We start from the raw sequence: 19,866 nt of genomic DNA on the forward strand, positions 1-19,866 counted from the left end.
GATTTTTATATACTCTCATAAAAGTTTAGAAAAACAAGTTTTTAAGAAACAATTTATATCAAGAAATATCTCAAACAAAAGTATTTGCTTTCATTTCTTTTAAAAATAATATGAATATAAACATTAATTAATTCATTTTTTATTCATATATTATAATTTTATTTGGATTTTTTAAAAACATATTTTTTATTATTAACAATAGTTTAAAATCAATATTATTAAATTTTTTATTTTGTTTTTCAAGTTCTAGTCACACTATCTCGTGAACTTTAAAATTATGATAAAAATTTATCATACAACAATAAAAAATTTATAATATTTTATTTGTCTATAAATTGAAAATAATAATTTATTTTAATAACTAAATTTCAGTTTTTTATTAATTATTATTATTATTATATAATATTTGATGTTAAATTGTTTTTAAATAATTTTAATTAGTTTATATCTTAATTTTGATTATAACTTAAAATTTGCATCTGATTGTTAAAATATTTTATTCACTTGAATATAAAAATTTATTAACAAATATATGAAGATAATTATAATAAATCAAATATATTAAAATTTTATGAAGCTAACTAATCATAAATATTTTAAAATATTTATTCTTCTGGCATGCATAACTAATTATGTTGTTTATTTTTGATTATATTGTGAAAAACAAAATTGATATATTTTTTATACAAAATTTAGTTAATATTAATAATATTATTTTAAGTTTGATTATTTATTAATGTTGAAAATTATTGTTATATTTTTTTAAAATATTAATATTAATTATATAAACATGTTGAATTGATAAGAAAATTAATTACAATAAATTTAGTATTGATTTATTTACATCTTTTGTAAATTAAATCAATAAAAATTGTAATGATAGATAAAAATATTTTAAAGTTTAAAAAAACAAAAAAAAAGTCATAAATTACAAAATTCATAAGTTATAAGATTCTATATGAAAATTTACAAATATCCACAGAAATCTTAATAAATAAATGTTCAATATTATGTGTAAATATTTAGAAATACGTGAGATTTTATAAAAGTCACCGGAATCTAACTTTATAAGAGTATGCTATTTTTTTTTAAAAAAAATCTAACAAATCTTCACAATGAATATACTCGTCTTAATGTGTACAATTTATTATGTCCTGAAAAATTCCCAAGAGTAATGCATTGTTTCACAGCCCCAAATTTTCATGTGCAAAAGAGTGCACGGCTCCCCCAAAACAATAAGTAAGGCGGACAGTTGCATAAGCACAACCAAGATGTTGACTACTCGCTCGAATTAGCAATTCCGACCATGTTGAGCATATGGCGATCTTCTTTATACCTTTCCAGTACCGTACCTTTCAGCACCTCAGGCCTATCTTGATCAGCCCTTCTTGGAATCACTCCCCAGCATTCTATTACTTCCGGGTATACACGACTGGTCTTGGATAGGCATGGACTGCCAAATGTGTTGCAGGAAAAGGTCTGGCCTTGATCGAAGCTTGCGGAGATGAACAGTCCAAAATGATTTGCGCGCCCTCCAAAACCTATGCCATTAGGAATGCTGTCCGAACTGAAATTTGCAGCACACTGCAAATACAAGGATTTTAAGAATATGATAACCATAAAACAATATGTTTCTATCAGAACTGGATTTTACTTTATAGGAGAGATCCTAGGACTCACCCACTGTATGTTATTATTTGCTCCGGTTGGCCGGAAAATTGAAGCTTTTGGGTGCAGTTGAAAAAGAAAAGATTTCATATCCCCAAAAAAATCGCCGTGTCTTTCCCATGGTTGAGAAGCATAGCCTCCATAGATGTAACCTTCTTTATCTTTAATGATCAACAGAGTAGGTCCATCATCTCTGCAGGCAGTTCAATTTGAACAATTACCCATTCCACCTTATTAAAAGAAAGTAGCAGCAACTTTTTGTCCTGACAACAGATATCTACAAACAGAAAACAGACGTGCCTAAATATTCCGAACTGCAATGGCTAGCATAGGCAAATCAGCTTGGAGGCAATAACGAATTTCGGGAATGATCAAAAGAAAGACTATACCACAAATCTGATCACATAAAAACAAGTATATGAAAGAAATCTTGTCGGCACGGATGTGTATTGGCAGAAAAACAGTCGTCTCAAGGATTTTTGACCCATGGATCATCCCTCTCACAAAATTTATGAAATAAAATACATAGTATGACAAAACTCTCACATCCAAGCTTGTATTCACACAAATCAAGCACCATGTAAATGAAGAAACTCGAACCCTAAAATGACATCTAGATGGCAAGTATAACCTACATGTTCATAAAAGAAGCAGATTTATTTTCATTATAGAGCTACTCACGGTATATTGCCAAAAAATGTGCTGAAACTTAAACCATGAACAGTACTATGATACAAAAGCTTCCACTCTTCCAGTTCATATTGGGGCAGTGCTCCTCCAATATGCCAAGCATATTCCTTCCTCAACAGTATCAAACTAGGATCAATGTGATCCTCGCGCAGTAGTTGTGGAATTTGAGAACCTACAAAGAAGAAATAATATGTGAGAAACACCATAACCACTGGTCAGTCAAGGTGATATGATTGTCATATTCCATAAAATAGATAATTAATACTAAAGAGTGGGGAAATATAACCAGATATGATATACCTGAATCAAATGGCATCAGCAAGCAGCAAAGAAATTTCCTGATTGATGGCAGAGAGGCACACCATTTTCTGAAATCTTCAAAAGACATTTCATCATTCGTAGAATTCACATCAGGGATGAAAGCCTCCATAATTTCCTGACAAGATCCTGCTTTGGGCTCAGAAGAGTAAGATTTATGAAATATGTTATCAAGCATGGTGGTTAGAACAGCTTCAAGATCAGACCTGCCATAATGCAAATCAAAAGTATCATTGAAAGAAAAAACCCATAGAAAACAATTCAACGATGGTAAACCACCCACTAATTTACCTTCCCACGATGCCATCATCAGAAACATCTAATATTTGGTAAATGAACTCATCAATATCATCATTTGTCCCCTTCTCATATGTTCCCTATTATTAAGAATCAAGCACAAATTCAAGTCATAGTTATTCGTGAAATATAAGAACGTGTGTGCCCCTTTCAAATGTTGATAAATCCAAAGAAAATTAAAACTTTTATATTCTTAACTAATCCAATTAAGCTATTTCAAAAACATGTTTTTCTCCAAAAATTGATTCGCCGCTAAATGGCCGAAGACCGTAACCCAAAATCTTTTTGCTGCAGCAATGTGTTCTTGAATATTCTTCAACAGCATTGATCTCTATAGAAGTTCTGAAGACTTCCAATAATTAATCTTTACTTTGCAGCTGTTTGTGAAAAAACAATTCTACACTAACCATCACCCCTTCCACACAACACACATTTTACATTTTCTCTTTTTAAGTCTCCAGGTGCTTATTCTAGCGGACACTGATTGTGCTTTGTGCTACAAAATTGCCAACAGGAATTTATAAGTGTTTTATGATTTCTTCTCCTTGGTCAGTTAGAAAGGTTTTTGTTTATTTATTTGTTATATTTTCTTAATGCATTGGATCGTACTATCAAAGTAAGTAGATATAGTCCGGAGGGCTTGAGATGAGCATAAGGAGTTTACTTACAAATTCTTCAACTACTTTCAATTTTCCACATTTCGTAAACCACAATAGTATTAAAATCATTAAATTTTTTTAAGCCAATTTAAACAACCACCACCACCACCACCACCAAACGAAATCCTTCACTGAGTTTTAACTCAATCATGCTTCATCTAAGTATTCTGCATCCAATCACAACCATATCCACTCACGGAAGCTTTGAAAAAATTGCTTAAAACCAAAGTGGCAAAGAAGTAGCAGAACTGAATTTTTCTTCTTTTGTTTTCCCCTTGAAATAGTAGCTGATAGTTCATTGTTCATTGATATGCAACCATAAACGGGAATGTCGATGAAAATGATTTAAATTTACCTTTGCAATAACCAGGTCTTCGAAAGTAAGCTTCTGATCCCTCCGTTTCTGCGAAACCAGGTAAAATACTCTATCCCCGAGAGGCCCGTCAATCCCAATATAGGCCTAGGCATGCAAGTTTTGTTCCCATAAATGAGACAGAAAGAGGAGTAACGTGGTGTGCTAAAAGATCAGGTACGAAAGGAACCTTTAGAACTGGAGGAGAAACGTAGTTTCCATTGCTTTGTGACTTGGCAGCGAGTGAGTCAAATAGCGATCTCAAGTCTTCCAATCCCTTGTGAGTAAAAGCTCTATAATCATCAAATACAGAAACATTCAGAAAGATTAGCTATGCAACGAAGAAATCTTTGGAATTCGAGAAGGAAACCTGGAAGCGGAACCAAAGCGGGGATCGGTGGCGGAAGACGATGATCCAGAATTGCCCATTTCTCCGAACTGTTCTGGTTAATTCCCAGTCGCCATTTTCGATTAATTCTCTATGACATCCACTATCCAGTCATGGGCTAGTGATGAGGTGTAGTGCCTACTCGCCATGTTTCTTAGGCTTTGTTTGGTTGCCAGATTTCCAAATTCTCCGAAACAATGGGCCCGGTTTCATAAAACCGGCCCATATCATGTATTGGGCTTTATCATGTACACTCAAACGTGTAACATCTAATCTGTAGCAAACGGGTTGGCCAAACATAAAGGCCCGTGGACATTTGATGAATAACAAATTCATTTATTTTTTAAAAAATATTGTAATAAAAATTATTTTAAATCATTTTTTCAAATCCTCCCTCAAATCCAAATCCAAATCCAAATCCAACTACCCTTTTAAAATAAAGTTCAAAATCATGCTTAATCACCCCTTCTTGGATTAATACATTTTAATTTCATCTCACTATAAAATTATTTTAAATCATTTTTTAAAATCCTCCCTCAAATCCAAATCAAAATCCAAATCCAAATCCAACTACACTTTTAAAATAAAGTTCAAAATCATGCTTAATTGTCCCTTCTTGGATTAATACATTTTAATTTCATCTCAATATAAAATTATTTTAAATCATTTTTTAAAATCCTCCCTCAAATCCAAATCCAAATACAACTACCCTTTTAAAATCAAGTTCAAAATCATGCTTAATCACCCCTTCTTGGATTAATACATTTTAATTTCATCTCAACATAAAATTATTTTAAATCATTTATTCAAATCCTCCCTCAAATCCAAATCAAAATCCAAATCCAAATCCCACTACCCTTTTAAAATAAAGATCAAAATCATGCTTAATCACCCCTTCTTGGATTAATATATTTTAATTTCATCTCAACATAAAATTATTTTAAATCATTTTTTCAAATACTCCCTCAAATCCAAATCAAAATCCAAATCCAAATCCAACTCCCCTTTTAAAATAAAGTTCAAAATAATGCTTAATCGTCCCTTCTTGGTTTCTCTCTACGCCAATAATATATATACGAGTTATAGTCGTTCTTAACTTAACATGATATTTTTTTTTATTATTTTGTTTCTCTCAATGAAAAAATAGTTACATTTTAAAAATAGTTTTAACTAGTTCAATTATTGGATTTTTAATTTTTAAATATACTACACATGATTTAATTAAGACTTTGTCTGCTTATTAATCTTGACTGGTTGAACTAATCAACGAGTTATATTTATTTTGTGATAGCATGTCGCACCAATGAAGCTATATTAAATGATTTCTTTACTTGTTTTTGAATTATTCCAACATCTTAAACAAATGTTGACTCCACATTATACAATAAAGACATCCACCAAAATTGAATGAAATTGTAAATTTAGGAGAAAATTATTAGAAAAACAAATTTTACAGAGAAAATTTAATTTAAAACTTCTTGGAAATAAGAAATTTATTTAAGGTTGGTAAAAAATTTGTGTGCGACGGTCTCACGAGTCGTATTTTGTGAGACAAATATTTTATTTGGGTCATCCACGAAAAAGTATTATTTTTTATGTTAAGAGTATTACTTTTTATTGTGAATATCGGTAGAGTTGACCCGTTTCACAGATAAAAATTCGTGAGACCGTCTATGATAGGTTGATAAAATAATATTAGATTTAAGTATTAGAATATATATAAAAAATATTTATTTATATTTGGGGTGAAGAGTGTATATATATATATATATAATGCACGTCAAAATGGAAGTTTGTATATTGTTCATGGTCGGTTATGAGAAAATTCAAAATTAGAATTAATTTTAACATATTTATTGCGTGTAAAGCATTAAGCAATTCAAGCACACCAACTCCCACGCAGATTATAGAGACCAAGAAGATATTCAAAACAAATTAAAGCGCGTTCGTTTTTCCGTATATTAGAAAAACCAAGTCTATTTTATCCTTGTCACCAAACAACTATTGACATCATATGTTTAAATTCTACAATTACCGACTTACCAGTCGTTGTCATGACCCAGCCTATTTGTGATATTGTCCACTTTGACTCGAAATCTCACGGATTTAAAACGCATCACAAGTGTTGTTACCAAAAAATGAAACGCCTTAGATTCGACGACTGTTCTCATTGTACTAAGACGAGTCTTTCTATCGTGCTTATGTCCTCATTCACACCCACCCTAGGAAACTTACCAGGAGGTCACCTATCCCAGATTTGTCCCAAGTCAAGCACGCTTAACTTTAGAGTTCTTATGTGATGAGCTCTCGAAAAAAAGATACAATTTTATAATATGAGTAGTACCTATCGAAGATACAATTTCTTAATATGAGTAGTACTATCAAATCTTATAAGTCATCTTCAACTGCACAGTCACATACCTGAATAGTTTTGGAATTTCTCTCTTTCCGGTGTAAGATCGGTTCATTCATGTGTCTTTTGCCTAAAATTGTATAATCACACACCGCGTGCAACATGAGACCAGTATAAATTAATGCGAGACAAAAAACTATTATTACAAGAGAGTTCAACTATCAATTTAGAAAACAATAGGGTTTTTTTTTTTTTTATTAACCACATATATAGATTTTGCAGAGCTAAGTTTAGCCAATTTAATTTAAAATAACAAAAGGAATATACCCAATTCACCCATCCTTCATCCAATTCGATTTAACTCCATTCAATGCATTTCAAATTCAACAGGCACATTCCTTTAAACAACAGCTTTTTCTACACCTTCCACCACTCATCATAATTATTTTCACTTCAAAGCAAATCTCATCTCTCTCCTCTTCAACCCTCTTGTGTGAGCGTGCGTGTGTGCGTGCGCGTATATGTATATATATACGTGTGTGTATAATGATTCTTTGAGATCCAAAACCAACACATTAAGACATATATTTCAGCAAGTTCATGTTGGAGGTGCATTTACAACCTTCATCTGATATCATATACAAATATAAGAGCCAATCCTATTCATTCCCTCAGGCTGAGAGAAGGTGAACATAATGATTGTAACTTGCAACACTCTTGTAATCACGATATCCTTTTCTCACAACTCTCTTGATTTCTTTTGTTGTTGTAATTTGTGCAGCTGAAGTATTACTATTTCAAAGAGAAGAAAAAGGGTCACTTGCCGATTAACAATCTTGGAAGCTATGAGTCAAAGGAAGGAACCAAAACTCGATCTAAAGCTAAATTTGTCACCACCGAAAGTGAGCAATCCTCGAGTTGAATCCCCAAGCCAATCATCGCCGACAACCCCAACTCATTCATGTTTGTCGTCATTGGAGACTAACCAGCAAGATGAGGGCCTCCAATACTCCACCAGCCCAGAAGCCACTTCAATGATGCTGGCAGGGTGCCCAAGGTGCCTCATGTATGTTATGCTAACAGAGGAGGATCCCCGATGCCCCAAATGCAAGAGCACCGTTTTACTCGACTTTAGCCATGATAAGAAACTCACCACCAAGATCACAAAATAGTTGAAAAACCAAAGGGTGCAATCAAAATCTTCAAATCCTGCTGTTAGTATTACTAGGTAGTTCTACCCCACCCTCGAGTCTATGGAAAGTAGCACCATTGATGCTCCATTTTTAGTTTATCAGTATGTGCAAGAAAAGAGTGGAGCCTTTATAGTGCTGCTTTCTTGGTTTTTCTTGCCTATTTTTCTACCCTTTTTCAAGCAGTCTAGGAAATTGTTCCAGTCAAGCAGTGTTGGTGATGATATTTTGCAATAACAAAAGGTTCATGCACCCAAGTTTCCTTATCAGAATGTCATGTAATCTCTGTTCCGCATTTTTAAAGCCTTTTTTAGATATGCATATGCTTGACTTGAGTTCTTCATCGAATCACAGCACTAAAGCCCCTTAAAATTGCAGTATAACAAAAAAAACCAGCCTTTGATGTTGCATACATTTAGGCATAAATTTACTTCAGCCTCCAAATTCATATTGGCCATAGCCCATAAGGCTTACTTCCACTAACAACTGAGATTTTCAATTCCATGATGCAACGCAATGTAATATCCGTTCGGTGTTAACAAGAAGTTGTGAGCAGTGGAAGGATGATTTTGTAATTGTACAAGAGGAGAAAAGTGTAGCGTATTAGATTGAGAACCATTGATATACCAAATAAATGCAAGTGTAATGGAGACCGTTGAGAATGATGAAGCTAATACATCATATGCTAAGAATACAAAATTGAATTCAATGGAAAATTTTCCCCTTGTCTTTATATTCGATGCTCATCTTAACCTACTTTTTACGAGAGCAGAAGGGATCCTAAGGTTAGGAGCCCAATGCTCGACCGCGGATAATTATTCATCATAATATACAATTATATGGTATAATAGAATTATATTATAATTTTGGTGTCAATTGACACTAAAAGAAGTATTCCATTATCAGACACCCTCGATATTTCACGTCTTCCCGTTATTTATAATTTCCACCGTGTCATATCTTAACTTAAGAGAACCAAAATGAATGAAAAATCATGCAAATCACATTCTCTTCTCAAAGAGGATTGTTGGGGATCAATTCATAAAGCATATAACACTAAGCATGCATATCAACTGGTTCAGAATACCACAAACAATAATACAAAAATAGACTTCATTCATTTATACAAGCCAAGAAAATCAAATCATCCAACATCGCGGCTAGCTACCAATTCCTACACGATTTTGGACACAACTTATTAACACATAAATAGATTAATCCAAGAATCTTGCCGAAAGGACAACATCATGGACCTTGAGTCGGTTTTGAATGATTCCTACTTTTTAAAACAAAACAAAAAATTGGTACCGTTTGATAAGATGTCTTGGAATCGATCCCACACATGTATTTATATCAAGAACAATTCATACCATCTAGCCAATTGATCAAATTTTTTCTATCATATATATATAATAAAAAATCAAACGAACTATTGGGTCGAATTTTTCATTTTGAGTTGAGTTTTTTATTTTGAAGTGGGACTTTTTTATATTTGTGTCGAGTTTTAGATTAATTTGGGCTAACTTTTTCATTTTGGACAGAGTTTTTATAACTGAATGAAGTCTTTCATCGAGTTTTAGATTAATTTGGGTTGAGTTTTTTCATTATTAAGTTTTTTATATTTGAGTCGATTTTAAAGTTAATTTAAGTTGATTTTTTTTATTTTTTAATTTTAGGTGAAGTTTTCATTTTATTTTGTGTTTCAATACCAGCAATCGTCTTTTGAATATCAATCTATCTAGGGATGACAATGAGACGGGACGGGGATGGGTTTGTCATTCTCATCTTCGTCTCCGAATTCCATATTTACCCTCATATCTGTCCCGATCTCTGCTTTTTTCGGATTCGGGAAATCCTCGAACCCGAAATCGTATGGATCAACTTCTCATGTCCGTCCAAATTTTCGTTTCAAAAATATTAATAGAGCAAGATAAAATTCGGTTCGGAGATTTTCTCAAACCAAAACTTATTATTATCTATTATTATTAATGATAATATTATTATTTATTATTGATATTATTTTCCTGATTCCCCATTTCGGGTTTCCCTTCCCTGTTTGCTTTCAGATTCTGCTGCCATCGGCTTCACCAAAATTTCCATTCTCCATCGAATCGATATCTGCTCCGAAAGCCGATACATATATCTAATCATGACCCTTTGTTCAGGAGGATCCAGCGTCGTGGGTAAATACTAATTCCTCTCTTTGAGAAAAGTTTCGGGTATTTTGTTCAATATTGTGATTTCTGAAATTTTATCGATTTCCGTTATTCTAAAGGTAAATCCGTTAACGGGTTGTTGGATTTTATGGTTTAAGAATCAAGTGTTGGATATTAACTGCGAGTTGTTCCTGTTAAGTTGAATATCAAAATTATGCAGTTCGGGTTTTAATTCAAGTTTCATTATTGTATCCGTGGTTTTCTATAACGACTAGAAATTAAGGAAGATGTTGATTTAATGGGTTTACTGTTGTCTTTGGTTTGAACTGATGTAAGACTTTGATTTATAAATTTTATGTCTGTAATTTGATTATTTATGTGTTGGGTGAATGAATTATTTCATGTAATGCTTGCTCTTTAGTTCAATCTGAGTGCTGTGTTTTATAATGCTAACTATTCTCTTCTTTAAGGAATTACCCATGCACGCACCTGGTGTAATTTGAGCCTTAACATAAATCTTGAACTGGTCCACCATTGAGATTATTGATTGGCAATGAAAAGGAAAAGTAGTCTTTCCTTTTGTGTACTTATGTTGCGAGTTTATTGTTTTGACAAGTTTCAAAAGGATTTAAGTTTATGGATAGTTCTTGTTTATTAAAAATCTGTTCGCTTTAGGAAGTCAAGAAAAAATCTTGAAAATGGTGTTTAGTGGCATGATTTTGAATTTATCCATTGATTTTGTTGGCTTGGTGGTGGGGTAAATCAAGTTTTAGTTGACTTCCTGTATCATATTATTCCTTTTTCTTTGAGTAAATGCAAATTGTTTACATTTTTTTTGTTTACATTTCTGTTGCTCTGTGCTCTTATCATTTGGCATTAGTGAATAATGATCACTGGGACTATACTTGCCAGTATCTGTGCTTTTTTATTACCTATGGAAACGTTTAGCATCTCAATATCTCTAGTTTTGTGCAGTCCCTCGAAATTTCAGATTGTTGGAGGAACTTGAACGTGGAGAGAAGGGAATTGGAGATGGCACTGTAAGCTATGGAATGGATGATGGAGATGACATTTACATGCGATCCTGGACTGGTACTATTATAGGTCCTCACAATGTGAGTATCTTTTGATTATTACATTTCACCGCATTCTTTAATAGCACATATACACACACCGAAGCACACCATTCCTCAGTTTCAATGTATCAAGTGTTTGTCCTCTCATGGAGTGCTTTGATCTGAATACTATGGTCATGAAATTCTTACAGAAGTGACTACTGAAAGTCTGAAACGTGTAGGCTTTTTATCCTCCTTGTTTATGTTATTTGTACTCCATATTCATGCAGTTTTCCTCATTGAACATTTGTCACATCGACGAAAATTACTTGAATTTTTTCTCCAATGCCAGTCTGTACACGAAGGGCGTATTTACCAATTGAAGCTATTCTGTGATAAAGATTATCCAGAGAAGCCTCCCAGTGTTCGTTTCCATTCTCGAATTAACATGGCTTGTGTAAACCATGATAGTGGAGTGGTATGAACACGGTTATCTCTTTTGTCTATTTCATATTATGATTTTTATCAAGAATATGCAACTATGGTTGAGTGAGGATGTTGTAGTGGGCATCTTATTTGTTTATGGTCTAGGTGGAACCCAAGAAATTTGGACTTCTAGCTAATTGGCAGCGAGAGTACACAATGGAAGACATACTGACACAGTTGAAAAAAGAGATGGCTGCTCCTCACAATCGCAAGCTGGTCCAGCCTCCTGAAGGGACATATTTTTAGTGTAATGGTTTACTAGCGTATAGTAACTTGGCATTAAAATGTAAAGGAAAAGTCCATGTAGGCTGTTTCCTGTCAACTCTTGGATCCCTTTTTCTGCCGCAACTCTCTTTTTCGTCCTTGGGATTTCTTACCGTAAATTTAACGTAAAAAATCATTTTATAAATGATTATGTTGATGAGTTCTGTTTCTCAGTTTCGCTCTTCCTCTTTTCCTACATGGCGTGATACCTCTATTGGTTACAGCTGTATTTTGCGGACATGTTGTCGCGTGAAGATATTAGTGAATTTTGAGGATGCCAGTGCCTCGAGAAAACAAGGAAGAAAGAATATCACACCATCAATCTTATGCGTATATCTCATTCCATTTTTTTGCTTAAATTCCAGTATGAATTGGTACTAAAATAACATCCAAAACCACACAAACTGAGTTGAACACTACAGAATCGGTGTTTGAATAATTTTGTTTTAAATTACTGTCTTCTACCCGACTACAGGAATGGTACTTTGGTAATTCAATTGTGACAAAATAAATGCCATCTTTTTCGAAGGAAAGACATTATATGATTTGAAAATAGCCTGAACAAACCTGTATATCATGCAAACAATTGTTTAAATTACTAGCAATGTGACATTTTTTTATATGATAACTAAAATGTTCTGGCTGAAAGACATGAGGCCATCAGGGTTTCGGCTCGATATTTTAAGAATTTGTCAAAATTTTTATAGTGTTTTTTGTATAAATTTTAATTGAATGACTTCTATAATAATAATAATAAAAAATATAGTTTTTAAGGATTTTCTCAAAAGGTGTGTTTAGTGGTCGATGTGAAGTTTAGATTATATTATGTTTTAATTTAAAAAATATTACATGTGTCTAATTCTAAGGTTTTTTGTCTAAAAAAAAATTTAACCACAGGAATTTGGTATTTTAAAATTGTGGCAGCTCTCAGTAATTTACATCTACCTGAGTTTGTACTGCAGTCCTGAATTTCAACTTGAGGCCTCAAACTTAGCGTTCCTCTTCTCAAGATTCTATCAACGCCGTCTTCCCCAAAATATCTTTTTTGCTGCGATCTCTTTTAATATTCCGATTCTCGTATTAACGCCATGACCCTTGGTTCGGGAGGATCCAGCGTCGTGGGTCAGCTCTCTTTTAGTTCACGAAGAAAGAGTTTTTTGAAATTATTTATTTTTTTCAATCTCTTGTTTTCTTTGAAATTTTTTTTGGTCGATTTCCATGGTGAATCTGCAAAAGGGTTTTTTGATTTTGTGAAAGTTAGTGCGCGCGCGAGCAAGATTGGACATTTGGTTTAAGAGTTAAAATGCTGGGTCATTTTATGTGGTGGTGGTTGTTGAGTTGATTGATAAGATTAAGTCGAGGGGTATTGATTTAGGCTTATGTTGATGATCTAAACCCTTTTTTGTTGGTATCATTGGGAAAATTTTGATTGAAAGAAATGCGTATTTTGTGATGGAGTTTATTGATCTGGCTTCTATTTGATTTCTTTACTTGTAATGGATGACTTGTCGGATAATTTATCACCCTGTGAAGATTTATTTGTGCATTAGAATTTTGATCTAATCTCAGTTGCTAGTTTGTTTCTCGTGTTGGGAGTGTGTTTATTTCCAGCGTTTGCTTTATGTGCGAAATGTCACTGTTATTACAACTTCTTTGAGTGGTGGTGAGGAAAAGATTGAGATTGTTCTATTTGAAATTTTATTGAATGTTATAGGAATCAAATCTCCAGTTATAATCTCAACAAACATGTACTCGGTTTTATTGAACTTGCTCCTTTTGGCGTTTAAATATTTTCATGATATGCTTGTATTTAACATTTGAAACCTGAAGCTGAAGTAAGAAAAAAAACATTTGAAACCTGAAGACTTATTATTTTTTTGCAGTACCTCGAAACTTCAGGTTGCTTGAGGAACTCGAACGTGGAGAAAAAGGAATTGGAGATGGCACTGTAAGTTATGGAATGGATGATGGAGATGACATTTACATGCGATCCTGGACTGGTACCATAATAGGTCCTCATAATGTGAGCATCTTGTTACATGTCATCTCGTTTTGATGTGAATTGATGTAAATTCAAACCTTTTCTTGTGCATCATACGTATAATCTATCACGGGAATTTCATACATGATTGGTTTTTCATAGACACAATATTAAATTTCTCTTTTATCGTGCGAGAATTAATGATATAAGGTTTCCCAATTGCTTTATCTATGTTGAGTGGATTTGTTGTTGTGGTTTAAGAATCTTGAAGCCATTGCCCGTGGACGGCTGTGGTAATTGTTCGGTGAATATGAATTCAGCCATTTGTGTTGGGATGAATCACAATAAAATTTTAATGTTACATTAGATAACAGCAAAGCTGCGCTAGTATTTGAGGTTCGACTTTACAAACTTTTAGAGATCACTTCAAATTTTTCTGCACTGGTGACCATTTATTTGTAAATTGTAATAATATTTCAGTATAATGGTTTCTAATTTCAGCAACTGTGCTTTTAAAGATTCCTTCAGGTTTCCTGATGCATATTGCCCCCATTAAAAGTTGACATGACTGTAGTTTGTCAATTGATTTTTCTTCTAGTCTGCCCAATAACTTGAATGCATTGAAATCTTGTTCCATTCCTGTTAGTCTGTACATGAAGGGCGAATATACCAGTTGAAGCTATTTTGCGACAAAGATTATCCAGAGAAGCCTCCTGCAGTCCGTTTCCATTCTCGGATTAACATGACATGTGTAAACCATGAAAATGGACTGGTACGAACACAATTATGTCATATCTATCTCAGTACTTTTGTCATACAGACGACCCCCCCTTGCCTCTGTATCGTTTTGTGATAGTGACTATTAGATACAGAGACTAGTTTGTTAAATTTTTTTCTTCATTGTACTTTGCATCATTTGAACCAAGGCTTGTATGATAGTTATTTGCATCCATTTTATCAAATCTTATAAAGTTCCATTTAAGAGGATTTTATCAACTCCTAGCTCTGTCAAAGCACATACAAATGTACGCATTGATGTGTGACGTTTACCATATAGGTGGAAGCAAAAAAGTTCGAACTTTTAGCAAATTGGCAAAGAGAGTACACCATGGAAGATGTACTGACTCAGTTGAAGAAAGAGATGGCTGCTCCTCATAACCGCAAGCTGGTCCAGCCCCCCGAAGGTACCTATTTCTAGTGTGAAGATACCTAATCAGGCTTGGTGATATCTGTGTTTCGTAATTGGATTAAGATGTAAAGGGGAACTCACTTATCCAAGTTCGTGGATTCGTGGTTTCTTTTCTTCTGCTGCTGCGGACCTCCATTTGTGAAACTGTGGTGTTGATATTTGGTTAATGGAACTTCTGTTTAAGATGATCACTGTTCCTTATGAACATTGTAATTTCTATCACGGTTTCGGCTTTGGACTTGATCGATGAGAATATACTTGTGTGCTTGTATGGCCTCGCCTCACATTTCTGTGTTTGTTAGCTGTTACTGCTAACGGATTAAGTATCCGGGTCATAGTTTAATTGTTTGGCTTAATAATATTCTGAAATCTTGCTATACAAGATGCTTTGTATGTAGTATGTACAGATATACCTTGTTATGCCATTTATTGTTTTTTTTAAATGAATGAGCTTTTTACATTGAATATATTTGATTTTAATTTTTTCCCAGAAAAATACATCAAGGGGGAAAAAAGGAGCAAAGTTAAAACATACAAAACAAAAACAGAAACAAATAAACTTTAGCGAAAAAATGAAAACTCAAAAAAATATTCATATAAATTAAATAAGAAATTTTGCATATATATTTATTTCATCTAAATATTTACTATATACAAAATATTATTTTTATGTGTATATATATACAATAATATGCGGAAAATGATGATTTACTTTCAGACAAGAACATATTTTGTGTAAACATTTCTACTTTAACAATTGTGATCCCTAAACTTCAAAAAACATGACATATTTAGTCTCTACTGTTATCCTTAATCATAAAATTAATGGCAATGACTAAATACATCATATTTTTTAAAAGGTAGGGACTCGAAATGTTAAGTTGAAATATTAGAAGCTAAAATTATTATTATTATTATTATTATTAATATAATAGATAAAATCACATTTATGTTGTGAATTTATTTATTTTGTCATATTTTATCATAATATACATACAAAATTTGAAATAAATATTACAATCGATCTCTGTTGGATAGAGTTTTTTCTTCCTATTTGAAGTTTGTAACAACAGGGTGCCTTCTTGAATCTAGAATGCAGCTTGTTGGTTGTCTCACATTAATTGAATAAAACCACTTAGAGTTGTATATATAGATTTGGACAATCATTTGTTATTGAACTAGTTTTTAGAGTTGAGTTAGACCCAAATCACAATCTTAATGCAGCCAACATTTGGCTCAATTCCTTTAGAAGAGACTGGCCAAAAAGTTAAGAAAGGAAATCTGTCTATATAATATTTAATCATATATATATATATACATATATATATATATATATATATATATTGATTGCAATATTTGTTTCGACAAATTAAAGTTGATTGGAATTGTTCACCATCTCCGGGAAGTAGGGATGCGATGATAAGGACCAATTACAGAAATGTCCACCGTAACGTGGTTACATGTCCCCTTGCTATTAAAACAGTTAGCCAATTAAGACAACAATTTTTGCTTTTATGTATATATATCTAGTCTAAGGGTGTAATGGACCCTCTCAATCGACATCCCCAATTCTATGGTCCACACAAAAATATTGATGAACAATGGGAGCCTATGTGTATATCTCGATTAACATAAAAATTCGTGGGATATGAGACGAAGATTCTATTTGAATCATCTATAAAAAAAAATAATATTATTTTTTATGTCAAAAATATTGTTGTTTATTTTGAATGTGTGTATTATTGACTTTTTTCACGAATAAAAATCTTTAAACTCATCTTACGAAAGACCTATAGACTTTTTCGCACTTAAAATAATTTTTTTTATGCCTTTTAAACTAACTCAATGATATATTATTACAAACTTTCTGGTCAAAATTAAATAAATCTAGGCATATGTGTGCCGCCGCTATGTTATTAGATTTGACGTTATTATTTTACCTTCAATTTTGTCCTGTAAACTAACAGCATGTTGACCCCTCGTACATTTTGCCCGGACTCAATAATTTAAATTACTTTCTAAAAAATGATAATTAATTAAATTGGACCACTGTTAGGTCAATGCGTACTGCACACAGATTTTAATAATGTCGTAAAATTCCTCAACACGTTCCTTTATTCTATTTCTACCAGAATTAGTTTGTCTGGTCAGACAATTTAGGTGAAGAACAAATAATTTTCACATGGTTTCCTCAATAGAAGAACAAATACCAAGTAAATTATATATATTAATATGAATAATTTTTTTAAAAAAGTATGGGAGAATTAAATTATATGATTAAAAATGAATATATTAGCTAGTAATAATAATAATAATATGAATAATTTTTAATATGTGATGATATGAATAATAAATGAAAGAAATTAGTAGATGCATTGAATACGGGATAAATGAATTGATTTAATCAACTGTTGTCTGTCTATACTCTTATCAGGACCAGATAGATAGATAGATATTCGAAGCCGCCAATTCCGCCAAAAATATTTACTCTCATTTAATTTTGAAACCATAATATGAATATATCTTTGTTGACACAAAACCAAATTATACATGAACAGAAACTCTCTCTTCCAATCCTTGCTAAGCTTTACAATAAATGCTAAACATTGGAGAGGAGCAGAGCACACGCGTATCCCTACTACACTTTGAATTCTTCTCATACTTTTGACAGTAGACAATATTTTACTCTTTTTTTTTTCTTTTTCATTCGACAATAAACTCTGAGTACTAAAGCAACATTGTGTGTGTTAATAGAAAAATCGAATTCTTGACCATGATTAATATTCGTCAATTCGGACACTCTCTCAAAGGTCTTGTTTCATACATGATTGAGTTCATATTGAAATCACTGATACGTATGAAATTGCGTTCTTGAGGTGGAACCTAATATTAGTTGTGTGATTTATTTTGGGGAAGTTGATGAAAAATCCCCAATCAAAACATTTATTTGGGTTCACTCCCTACCCACAAAATTGTGGTACTACGTCATACAAATTGTGGTACAGTACTTCATGTGGAAATGTGGTATAATTCATATGAAAATGTGATACTAAAAAAGTACCCAGAGACTGAACACAAAAAAAAACGACGGCTGAGAGTTAAGTCCAATTTCCCGATTTATTTTTGATAATTTTTACTTTCAAATATTTTATTTTATTGTGTTCAAATCTGCCGTTGGCGTTGAACCGACCCTGTCCAAGCTTTTAATGCGTCGTACTCGTACCAATAAAAGTGGGGAAAAAAAATTTTTACCCAACTACATTTCGTCCCCTGGCTGTCATAAAACTTGGTAGAAAACCAACTAAATGAGCAAGAAAATGAAGCTGCCATTTACACTCAAAGCCACAGAAAATTCCGCCTCCGCTACCTCCTCTCCTTGGCTATGGCCAACCTGTGTGAACAACCTCAGAACCCTCTCTTTCCGTTCTTACACCAACGAAAACACGTACAAGGTTACGAACTCAACTTATTTCGAAGATCTTATTGATAGAAATAGTACCGTTGAATTCATCGACAGTAACCCAGATTCATTTTTCAGCGCCACGGCCTCTTTCAACTCGGGAATCTCCATCATTGGTCAGAAAGATCCGAACGACAACGATGCATCTGCAGCTACTGCGGTGATTCAAGGTTTGAAGTCGAAGAGGCTGTTCTTCAAACCTGGAGAGACGAGCTCCATACTAGAAGAAGCGAAAACCCACGTCTTTCCACGTACGAAAAGTGTCAAAATCTTGGCTATGGATTCCAGGGACCCCTTCACAGACTTCAGGGCTTCAATGGAGGAAATGGTGGAAGCCCATGGATTGAAAGATGATTGGGATTGCTTGGAGGAGCTCTTGTCTTACTATCTGAGAGTAAATTGCAGAAGTAACCATGGGTATATCGTCGGAGCTTTTGTGGATTTGATGCTTCATCTTCAACATCTTGCTGTTTCTGCCAAAATTTCTTCAAATCTCGCCATCGATAAACGCTGCTCATCTTCTTCAACTGCTACCCACCGTTCTTTTACTTCTCACATGTCGGTTCCTTCTTCCACTTGTTCATCAGTCAGCCCATGTTTGTCTTCACTGGAAAATGAAGATTAGATAAATATCACTGAGGACAAAGAAAATGTTGAAATCATTAGGTTTATCAGTTGTATTAGCGGGAAAAAAACAAAGGTATTAAGCTATATAAATATTTAGTTTCAGAGAATTAGTGGCAGTTTAATTAGTTATTTTGTTAACCCTCCATTAATTAATCTCCGTTTTTGCAATGGGATCGGAGTTAACACTTTAGAAAAGATGATTAGATCTAGGAGTGAATGTGCTTGTCGGCAAATCATGACGATGAAGATGACAGATGAAATTTATTTTACAACAGCGAAAATTCCACGGTTGCCAGAAATTAATGATCTCATTGTTAAAACTGAAATCACTATATCTATTTTACCGATTTATTAATTACTTTATGAAAAACATTATCGATTCTTAATTAATACAAGCAAGCAATTGAGCACATAGGTAAGTGTGTTATGTTTTGCATGCATGTGCATATATACATACATCATAGGCATATTTTGGTACATATGATAGGATAAACATGTGATATATAATATAAGGATAAATTAAGGATATATAAGATGTATGATTTAATATTTAATGTTTGGTATGATTTTAATATGAGTGATTAAATTTATTATTAGTTTGTAATGACAAAACTAACATTAATCGAGTGATATTAATAATTTTATTGAGATTTATAAAAATCATTTATATAAATATCTCGAGTCATTTATATAATTATCATATTATATAATATATAAAAATAAATAAAAATAT

The 19,866-nt window shown here is 32.9% G+C and overlaps 4 protein-coding genes across 5 annotated transcripts; 3 read left to right on the forward strand and 1 right to left on the reverse strand.

Moving 5' to 3' along the window:
- Positions 1-1,101: 1,101 nt before the first annotated feature.
- LOC140977285 (uncharacterized) lies at positions 1,102-4,511 on the reverse strand. Of its 2 annotated transcripts, XM_073441975.1 has the most exons (8): positions 4,355-4,511; positions 4,175-4,277; positions 3,988-4,092; positions 2,968-3,053; positions 2,659-2,882; positions 2,350-2,530; positions 1,681-1,861; positions 1,102-1,584 (listed from the first exon to the last, which is right to left on the reverse strand). In XM_073441975.1, the coding sequence occupies exons 1-8, from the start codon at positions 4,411-4,413 to the stop codon at positions 1,279-1,281; spliced, it is 1,245 nt and encodes a 414-aa protein (XP_073298076.1). In that variant the 5' UTR covers positions 4,414-4,511; the 3' UTR covers positions 1,102-1,278. The 2 variants fall into 2 exon arrangements, with proteins under 2 accessions (XP_073298076.1, XP_073298077.1); XM_073441976.1 differs by lacking the exon at positions 1,102-1,584 and having other exon boundaries at positions 1,681-1,945.
- A 5,427-nt stretch (positions 4,512-9,938) lies between these two features.
- Positions 9,939-12,049, forward strand: LOC140977288 (ubiquitin-conjugating enzyme E2 variant 1D-like). The gene is made up of 4 exons (XM_073441978.1): positions 9,939-10,098; positions 11,047-11,186; positions 11,479-11,604; positions 11,718-12,049. Exons 1-4 carry the CDS (start codon positions 10,065-10,067, stop codon positions 11,856-11,858), a joined length of 441 nt encoding a protein of 146 aa, XP_073298079.1. The 5' UTR covers positions 9,939-10,064; the 3' UTR covers positions 11,859-12,049.
- A 733-nt stretch (positions 12,050-12,782) lies between these two features.
- On the forward strand, positions 12,783-15,317 carry LOC140977286 (ubiquitin-conjugating enzyme E2 variant 1C-like). Its single transcript, XM_073441977.1, has 4 exons — positions 12,783-12,998; positions 13,760-13,899; positions 14,504-14,629; positions 14,915-15,317. The coding sequence occupies exons 1-4, from the start codon at positions 12,965-12,967 to the stop codon at positions 15,053-15,055; spliced, it is 441 nt and encodes a 146-aa protein (XP_073298078.1). The 5' UTR covers positions 12,783-12,964; the 3' UTR covers positions 15,056-15,317.
- A 2,948-nt stretch (positions 15,318-18,265) lies between these two features.
- On the forward strand, positions 18,266-19,406 carry LOC140977291 (transcription repressor OFP13-like). The gene has a single exon (XM_073441985.1). It carries the CDS (start codon positions 18,352-18,354, stop codon positions 19,129-19,131), a length of 780 nt encoding a protein of 259 aa, XP_073298086.1. The 5' UTR covers positions 18,266-18,351; the 3' UTR covers positions 19,132-19,406.
- The last annotated feature ends 460 nt before the right edge of the window (positions 19,407-19,866 follow it).

Source organism: Primulina huaijiensis, chromosome 5 (assembly GCF_012295235.1).
Source record: "Primulina huaijiensis isolate GDHJ02 chromosome 5, ASM1229523v2, whole genome shotgun sequence".
NCBI classification, from domain to species: Eukaryota; Viridiplantae; Streptophyta; class Magnoliopsida; order Lamiales; family Gesneriaceae; genus Primulina; species Primulina huaijiensis.

What these genes read in the sequence shown, in the direction of transcription:
- LOC140977285 (XM_073441975.1), bottom strand. Translation starts at nt 4,413, where the DNA reads ATGGGCAATTCTGGATCATCGTCTTCCGCCACCGATCCCCGCTTTGGT. An exon ending in GATGATGGCATCGTGGGAAG is followed by an intron (nt 2,883 to 2,967) that starts GTAAATTAGTGG and finishes GCATTATGGCAG; the next exon opens with GTCTGATCTTGAAGCTGTTC. An exon ending in CAAATAATAACATACAGTGG is followed by an intron (nt 1,585 to 1,680) that starts GTGAGTCCTAGG and finishes TTGTATTTGCAG; the next exon opens with TGTGCTGCAAATTTCAGTTC.
- LOC140977286 (XM_073441977.1), top strand. Translation starts at nt 12,965, where the DNA reads ATGACCCTTGGTTCGGGAGGATCCAGCGTCGTGG. An exon ending in GGGAGGATCCAGCGTCGTGG is followed by an intron (nt 12,999 to 13,759) that starts GTCAGCTCTCTT and finishes ATTTTTTTGCAG; the next exon opens with TACCTCGAAACTTCAGGTTG. An exon ending in CCATAATAGGTCCTCATAAT is followed by an intron (nt 13,900 to 14,503) that starts GTGAGCATCTTG and finishes CATTCCTGTTAG; the next exon opens with TCTGTACATGAAGGGCGAAT.
- LOC140977288 (XM_073441978.1), top strand. Translation starts at nt 10,065, where the DNA reads ATGACCCTTTGTTCAGGAGGATCCAGCGTCGTGG. An exon ending in CTATTATAGGTCCTCACAAT is followed by an intron (nt 11,187 to 11,478) that starts GTGAGTATCTTT and finishes CTCCAATGCCAG; the next exon opens with TCTGTACACGAAGGGCGTAT. An exon ending in TAAACCATGATAGTGGAGTG is followed by an intron (nt 11,605 to 11,717) that starts GTATGAACACGG and finishes TTTATGGTCTAG; the next exon opens with GTGGAACCCAAGAAATTTGG.
- LOC140977291 (XM_073441985.1), top strand. Translation starts at nt 18,352, where the DNA reads ATGAGCAAGAAAATGAAGCTGCCATTTACACTCAAAGCCACAGAAAAT.